This window comes from Gouania willdenowi, chromosome 5 (assembly GCF_900634775.1).
Source record: "Gouania willdenowi chromosome 5, fGouWil2.1, whole genome shotgun sequence".
NCBI classification, from domain to species: domain Eukaryota; kingdom Metazoa; phylum Chordata; class Actinopteri; order Blenniiformes; family Gobiesocidae; genus Gouania; species Gouania willdenowi.
The window spans coordinates 31082846-31091632 of record NC_041048.1 but is presented as its reverse complement, the minus strand read 5'-3'; the positions used below and the strand labels follow the sequence as shown (position 1 = coordinate 31091632).

General features: G+C 38.0%; 1 protein-coding gene across 10 annotated transcripts in view; it reads right to left on the bottom strand.

Annotated features, from left to right (window-relative positions):
* Positions 1–272: 272 nt before the first annotated feature.
* The window catches only part of LOC114462798 (band 4.1-like protein 1), a 131622-nt gene continuing 123107 nt past the window's right edge, over positions 273–8787 (bottom strand). For all 10 annotated transcript variants that reach the window (XM_028445797.1, XM_028445802.1, XM_028445803.1 and 7 more), the window contains 3 exons: positions 6735–6815; positions 6466–6582; positions 273–3383 (listed from right to left, as the gene is read on the bottom strand). In XM_028445797.1, the coding sequence (XP_028301598.1) occupies positions 3378–3383; positions 6466–6582; positions 6735–6815 (204 nt within the window). In that variant the 3' untranslated portion in view covers positions 273–3377. The remainder of the gene's footprint in view (positions 3384–6465; positions 6583–6734; positions 6816–8787) is intronic.

Genomic DNA, 8787 nt, shown 5'->3' with positions numbered 1-8787 from the left:
TGAATACAGTTAGTTGCTTGAATATTTAATACAAATACCCACGAGATGACACTTGTGTACGCTCACATTTAAAGACTGCAATCATGCAGCCTCCCACAAGATGGCACTATACCCCAAGTCAAATTTTGTTTGTCAGCTGCAATTAAAAAAAATAAAACAAATGACCTGAATGACTTGGAAATTTCAGAATTAGATATTAATGGACAGTTTCACTGATCGGGGCTGATTAAAGACAAGTAAAATAAATCAATAAATGAGAATGTGAAGCAGAGTTTGAACCATACGGAGACATTTATTAATGCATGTTTTCCATTGAGACTGAATGCAAATACAGCAAATACACACCACCAAGCACTGGGAAGGATGTAGAGCAAAAGGCAGTGGAGAATTAAAGGTGGATGATAAACATCTGTGCAGAAACCAAACCACACTGTGCTGGTTTCCTGTAATGATGGGGTACGTACACTCCACTGACATTTGTTATCAGTTCAGTTTCAGAGGCTTTGTCGTCTAAAGCAATTCTGATGGACAGTACTTCACTTTCCAGACAGCTCATCCTCACCACATCTGTCTCATGGTGATTAAGAGCACTTTGCAATGAGTGGCTCCGACTCCCACCACCTCCACACATAAGGCACCCATCCTTTGTAATGTTCCTATTCCACCACTCTCTGTCTTTCAGAGTTTACTGTCTCGTGGACATTAAAATACACACCTCTGCTATTGTCACTTTCTACAAAAAGCACAGTTCAATACATACGATTGGGTATTTATATTAAATTACAAGCCCTTCCTCCTTTTTCTATTCACCTCTTTGTCTCCAGGTTGGCTGAAACTACGAGCAGTTGTCAGTAAATGTAGAATCACAACAGTCCAGTGTCAAGTTATCATATCAGATGAAACCTCAGCCATTACTTTGAGAAGCTTTTGTTTCTACAAATACATTGTCATCAGATCATAAATCTTCAAGTTGAGTGAAAAGGGCCAATGTTAAAAACACATGAGCAATGGTCACATGGTGAGAAAACGTCTTAAAATAATGCTCAACATCGCTTTTCTGCACTTTAGAGTTTGAATAATGGCTGCTTATTACAAATGTTACAAGCAGTGCATCTCACTCCTCTAGTTAGCATTAGCACAAGGTTAGCATTGATAGCAATAAAGCTAATGTGGAGTAGTCTCAATTTATTAGGTTAATACAGGATGCATAGTAGAGTGTTAAGGTCAACCAGGAATGTGTGGAAACCAGAACCTAATGTGGACAATAGAAGTTATTAATATTGTCTGGTTAGAAAACAAAGGCTTTAGCATCTTTAAACATGCACTTTAGAATTAAATTCAAATATATTAACCAATATTCTTCAGTTTGCTAAATTCTACTTTTAGGAAAGTCTCTATTTTGTAATCACCTGCCCCTGTTTCAAGTATATGAGATGTACACTGAAGAAGGCCTGGTAGATTGAAACACACAGTAGCTCATGTGTTTGATTGTTCATGCCGAGAGAAAAGCAAATAAAACACATTTGGTTGACGCAGTAACCTGCTCTATAGGCTACTGTTATTTAAAGGTGCTTTGTTGAGTCTTATACATTTTGCAAATAAACCAGATAACTAAGTAAATACATTTTTGTTAATGATGATCAAATGTTTAGAGCAGTTCACGGCTTATTTATGACTTTCAGGTAATAACGCATTGTTTAAAAAATATTTGCTGGTTCGGTTTAGAAAATATGAATATATTTTAGTTTATTCTATTTTATTATATTATGTTTATGCTCATTCTTGGATGTCCTCATTGTTTTACGTTAAAGTTACTTCGTTACTAAAGAAAACTAAAACAGAGTACCTCACTATGAAAATACCAAAGTTTAGCAAGAGTTTAGCTACACCAGATAGGTAGGCTATTATTACCAAATCAATGGTTTCATGCCCTCACTTTGATATCTTTTGATAATCAAACTAGATTTAAATGTGTAACGTGATGTTTCTTTGATGTAGTTATGCTGCCCCTAGTGGCTGATGTTGTGAGCTACAGCAGATTTAAACAATCGAAGACTGGGATTAAGATTTACATTTTAAAGAAATTCCATTTGTGCATATAAATGTTTTGTACTTGTCTTAATAACTCTGACCATCAAATATTGTCAACAAATAACATGTTCTATGGAATGAAAGTCAATGTCTGTTGTAATTCGAAGTCTTCATGTAGGAACATTGACATTTAACATCTCCACATTAGTAGTTTTTCCAAACTAAGTTCTAGTAGTTTTAAGCAAAACCTTTTTCAAATAATGATATATACACGCAACAGCTGTGCAAAACAACAACAAAACATAGGCTTGTTTAAAAAAAGAAAAAGAAAAAGAAAGTTACAGCATGTTCAAACAAAAATGACCAAAAGAATAATAATCTGTTACCCAGTGTAAGCAATTCAACTCAAGTGAGAAGCGTTGACATCATCACTTTGTAAAAGTTACATTATTGATATTAAAACTGCTCCTAAAAACAGGTGATCAGCATATTTTTATATTGGTGGCAAAGTGATTCCAAATGGAAAGTAGTTAGTGGAGTTGGATGAGGAGAGTGTTGTTTGTGTGATGGACTGGAATCACTTCCAGTTTGAAGTGTCTCTTCAGTGTACAGTTTATCCACACCAGTCCGATTCCTTCACTTTTATCCCATGTTTGTTTGCTTCCTTTATTGGTCTCTCCATCACATATCCCATCACAGTGTTGGAAATCACTATTTCCCCATTCAATCTGGTTTCTTTTGAATCATGCACATAGTAGTTATCTGATATATTACATATTTCATAAACAAGCAAACACAAACTTAAATTAGATCCTTTATAGATAAAAAAAGTAAAAAGCTAATAAGACAGCAGTTTATTATACTGGTGTCATGACATGGAGGTGGCGACATCAAGCTTTAAGTGCTGCCTGATGCTGCTTGACTGCATGTGTATTCCACCAGTAACACCACCATTCTTTCCCCCCTGAACCCACCCCTCCTACTTACAGTGTTGTGTCCTACACACTAGTAGCAACTGTGTCATCATAAAATATATTGTAGCATTTTATGATCACTTATTGAGATGTTGGATTAAATAATGTGAAGAAAAAAAGGAAAATGTTTGTCGTCCATGTGTTTGCCACATTAGTGGGTGGAGGGCAGGGACTGGCCGGTACAGGAAAGGAGGCGGAGTCACAGTTAGTTTGTCTTAAAAACAGGAGTGGATGTCTACGGCTTCATGGGAGGAAGTCTGTTCTTGGAGTGGCTAAGTACACAGCAGAGTCCTCAATGTATAGGGGTTGGTGGAGTTGGTGACAGAATCCGCTCCCCCACTCTTCATCATCTCATGAACCAGAAAAACTCCATCAGCACTGCAACCAAAGCACAACACACAGGTGTGACACAAACATGATTCCTTTCTATTCTTTTTTGGACCATTTCTGTAATATCAAATAATTGTGGATTTCCTTTCAGGTTTTTATCTGTTACCTGTGTACCATCCTATTCTATTATACACTCATTGGTCATACCATTATAACCAGGAGTGCGCATCATAGGCGGAGTTTGAGATTCTTGCCGGGGGTGGAAAACAAAAAATATATATAATTAAATATATAGACCGTCAAGATTCGCGCCAACCACAATGTGTGTAACATATACAATAATGCAAAAATGATTAGTAACATAATATATAATGTGGACTACAAAAATTTGCGTCGACATGTATGGTACTTCATTTTTGCTGCAGTACCATACATGAACTGCTGGGCGCAGTGCCGCTTCACCATTTACCATGTGAAGAAGAATTTCACAACAGAAGAAGAACCAACCTAAAGTCTCAAAAGTTTGGGACCATTTCACTGAAAACTCAGACTATACACCTGAGGTAGAACTAACATCTGTGACATGAAACTAACAGTAATACATTAGAATCAAAGCAGCAGAAAACTATTTTTTCAAATTTATTTGGGAAAACTGTATCAAACATAGATAACAGCAGGGGGCGCTGAGTTCTCTACTCCAATAGACCCCTTAATGGCCCACGTCATGTCACATCTAGCTGGAAGCAAAAACACAAAACACCGCTGGCTAAAGACTATGGAGGCTAGTAATGTTGCAGCTCTAGAATGTCACTTTGTTGTGTGTTCGGGTGCCAGAAAACGTTAGTGGATGTAAATTAAAATTTTATAGGATACTAGCGTACACTCGTGGTTTGAATGGAAAAATGGAAAAAAATTTTTATTTAATTTTGCCGATTAATCAATCACTGTTAAATTTACAAAAATGCCAAAAGATAGCAGGTGTGTCCTGGGGTACCGTGGTCGGTAATATTGAACAATATTATCAGACAAAAATATATTCCATAATAATAATAAAGTGCAGAAAACAATAGTGGGGATGTTTTACATCCTCATTAACTAAATGTCTTTTCTAAATGTAGAATTATCTGAAAACTAAATTATATGACAGCTTTTCAAGCACCAATAGAAGTTACTATTTCAAACATGATCCTTCTGAAGCCTACAGAATGTTATTATCACCATCATCATCATCACTCTCCTTCTGACTGTCTTAATCTATTTCAAAAACACTCAAAGATTTCAGCTCCCAAGTTGCTCCTCGTGTTTTTTGTAGCTTGCATTAATTATCGCTAAATTATCTGTAAAAATAAATAAATAAATAAGAAAGCCTTGTGGAGCTTTTTACTCATTTCTCTCAACTCCACCACTTAGTTTCTGTGTTTCTCTCCCTCCCTTCCTGCCCAATGTGCTGAGTTTACTGTGCTGAGTCTGTAGCCCCGCCCCCTTCTAACCAGCAACCGACTCCTCTCATTCACCTTTATCATCTCCAAATCGCAAAAATGCAAAAAATATTGAGTACCAGTTTTAACCTCAGCATACAGATTAAAAACACCCAATTATCTGGAACACCAGAATGACCGTGGATTTAAGAGCTCTCTCGACATCTCCCAGTCCATGCCTTTATTTACATACTGTATGCAAATCATAATAAAATGACTCCCATTCCAGGGATTCAGCTTTGCATTTTTTTTTTAGAAAATTGCAACCCTTACCATGAGCAACGTGGGAAAGAAAGAGTTTGGTTTTAGTTTTTTAAACAAATTATTCCTATTCATCAAAATGCAAGACAGAGAGTATCCAATAAGGATACATGATTTAATAGACTACAAATATAAACAGTACACTTATTGGTTTGTGTTTGTGGGTATGTGTTGAGAAGTTTAAGAGGATTAAAAAAAAAAAAGGAAAAAATATCCAACTGGCGGCCCGGGCCCCACATGTGTAAAATGACCAAAAAATAAACAAAACAATAAGAAAACAGTAAAGTACACGAAATAATTACATTACAGAAAAATAAACAAAAAGACAAGAAAAACACAGAAAATACTACAGAAACAAACAAAACTACTACAGAAACACACAAAACTACTACAAAATGACAGCAGAAATACACAAAATGACTCAAAAAACACAAGTCTAAAGAAAATCACGACAAAATACACAAAAAGAAAAAACAACAAATTACTTTACAAACCCACAGTACTACAAACAAGCAAAACAACAACTCATGTTGTGATAAAAGTTGCTCACCTTTGCTATAGTGGTTGAATGTAACTAACAATGTAAAGTGCTGTATAAGTGAAGTCCAACCCCCGCGCACATGTGTCCATTTGGTTTTATTTTCATTTCAATTTAAACATAACAATTCAAAAAAGAGGATATAAAAAACGTGACTCGTGTTTACATAGTTGTGTGCTTGTGACAGATTTTGTGTGGAAGAGGGCAGACCACGTACGCACCTTGTGCATACACACCCTTTGTACATGAGGCCCTGGATACTTTGAAAGCCTTGATCAAGATATACAGTAACACTTTGTCCCTGCCAATCCAGCTCAAATTTGTATGTTTTAGCTATTTCTCTATTTCAAACTGTTTACTAGTGTTCTATTGCATCCCACTACCAGGTGAAAAAGTTGATCTTAATAAAATAAAAGAATGGAATAAAATACAATAGAATAACACCACATTCATGTTGGTAAAATATTGCAGGTAGTAGTGATGATCAGTGATTATTTATATATCTGAAAAATCTTGCAGCATGTTATTTTTAATCATTTTATTTTTCACTTCAAAAGTGTTGACAGTAATTCCCACTTCTCTTCATTTAGTTAATGCACCTTACTTTTCATGTTTCTTTGTCATTCTTGGTATTTTTTTTCTTCCTGATATTAAAGTGCTACAGCTCACTGTTGCTCTTTGTGTTAATACAGCTAATTTACATTCCTTTGAATGTTAATGCTACTCAGTTATGAAACTTTCTTCATTGATCTCTATACTTTTAAAGGAAAAACTTCATCAGCAAACACAAAATTAGCTTCTAATATAATTGTTATGGATGGACACATGAACTGGTGAGCAGAGTGGTGTGTACCTCTGATTTTTGCCTCAGCTCCTCAGTGGGAGACTCTGTTTCCCTGATAACCACCGCCTTCGTCACCAGCATGTCAGGATGCTGCTGTTTAGCCTCCTGAATCGCCATGGCCAGCGCCTGTGGACATCAAACCCCAACAAAACTCAGGTCAGACCTTTTTTAAAACACACACCTCTTGTCATTCATGAATTGTTGACCTTTCACGTTTGACCACACAGGAAAGAAAAAAAAACATGCAACTGATGCCACATTTGTGTGATCCTTCTCACCTGATGTTGGTCTACGTCATCATCTCCTGTGATGATGATTCGTTTTTCTATCCTGGTCTCAGAGAAGCCACCTTTTACAGTCTAGATTTCAGACAGAAAGACAAATAAATCCATAACACATTCCCAACAGTGTATTAGTTTGAGGATATATGTTAATAGCAATGACATTAAGGCGTTAATGAAATTTAACTTGAATCAAGTTTGTCTTCAAAAAGAAGACAAAAATAATCTTGCCAGAATTATTATGCGGTAGTCAAGGAAGCATCAAAGGAAACATCAAAGCAATCAGCAGGCGCCTCTGACGAACACTGGCAGTTGACAGTCAAAACATGTCAGGAGCTCAAGGTGGATTTCTTAAGAAACAGTTTCCTGAATAAATGTAAATGGAACCATAACATCTATCTATAAAAGCTGTCTGTGTGTGTGTTTCCTCAACTATCTCAGTGCATCAAGATCAAACTGACCTGAGAGTTTCAACATGGCTACTGCTTGGTTTAAGGTTTTTACTTTTGCAGTCTAATTTAACATGCCGAAAGCCAATCGTACAAAGAGAGAACCTAAATGCACTGTGCACATCATGCTGAGTCAGCTGAAGCACAAGCTGCCTGCCGGGCCGATGCTGCACTCCAGTCAAAGCTCCACGCAGCTGAAACTGACTCGACTGGCCAGCGACGCTGCACTCCAGTATATGCAACAGTTCTTTAAAAAGAATGGAGGTTAAGATCGGAGGTTTTTGAAGGTGTTCGAAAGTCTGATGGCGGTTAGGTAGCAGATGTCTAGAAGCCTCACAGTTCTACATGGCAGGCTGCAATATCTTCTGCCTGAGGGTAGGAGGGTGAGTTGGGTCCCTGGTGATTCTTGTTGCCCTCAACATGCAGCGTTGTTTCGCCAGGTCTCCAACAGGTGGCAGTGTGTCCCCAATATTTTTTCTAGCTGACCTCACCACTCTCCCCTGTGCCTTCCTGTCTAAGACACTGCTGCTCTCATGCCACAGAGAGATGCTTTGTAGAAGGTGGTGAGAATTTCTGGGCTGAGGCGTGATCTCTTTAGCCTCCACAGGAAGTGCAGGCGCTGATGAGCCTTCTTGACAGCGGAGGAGGTGTGCAGCAACCAGGTGAGGTCATTGACTATCTGGACCCCCAGGAACTTGATGTGAGGAATGATCTCCAGAGCAGTATCTGTGATGTAGAGCGGGGTGTGCACAAACCGTTTCCTCCTGAAGTCTATCACCAGTTCTTTGGTTTTCTCCACATTCAGGAGCAGGTTGTTACTGCTGCACCAGTCTACAAAAAGTTTCACCTCTTCTCTGTGGTGCTTCTCCTCGCCATCCTGGAGGAGACCCACCACTGTCGTGTAGTCCAAATACTTAATGATGTGGTTTGTGTTGTACTTAACGCAACAATCGTGGGTCATCAGGGTGTAAAGTAGGGGGCTGAGAACACACCCATGCAAAGAGCCTTTGCTCAGCATAGTTGTGTCTGACCTGTTAGTCCCTCCCCCTAAAAATTGAGGCCTGTGTGTTAAAAAGTCCAGTATCCAATTTTGCATTCTAGTCTTCAGTTCAAGTGGGCCCAGTTTGTTGATCAGATGCTGTGGGATTATGGTATTTAAAGCCAAGCTAAAATCCACAAATAGCATCCGGACCATTGTGTTACTATTTTCCAGGTGTTCCAGAGACAGGTGGAAGATATAGCATCCTCGGTGGAGCGGTTTGGCGATATGCAACTATAAGTGGGTCGAGTGAAGGGGGTAGGATGGTGGTAATGTGACCTTTGACCAGCCTTTCAAAGCACTTCATGATTATGGCTGTGAGTGCTACTGGGCGACAGTCATTCAAAGTTGTTATTGTGGGTTTTTTTTAAGAACCTCACACTTTTCTATAGCAATACATACTTCCTACGAACACTGCACTAGTTTTATTCAAAACAAATACAAAGAGAATCTTGCTGGAATTATTATGCAGAAGTCAAGGAAAAATCAAAGGAAACATCAAAGTTTAAGTGGATTGTAGTTTACTGTAAACAGAATACTAGTGGTTGATCTGCATAAAATA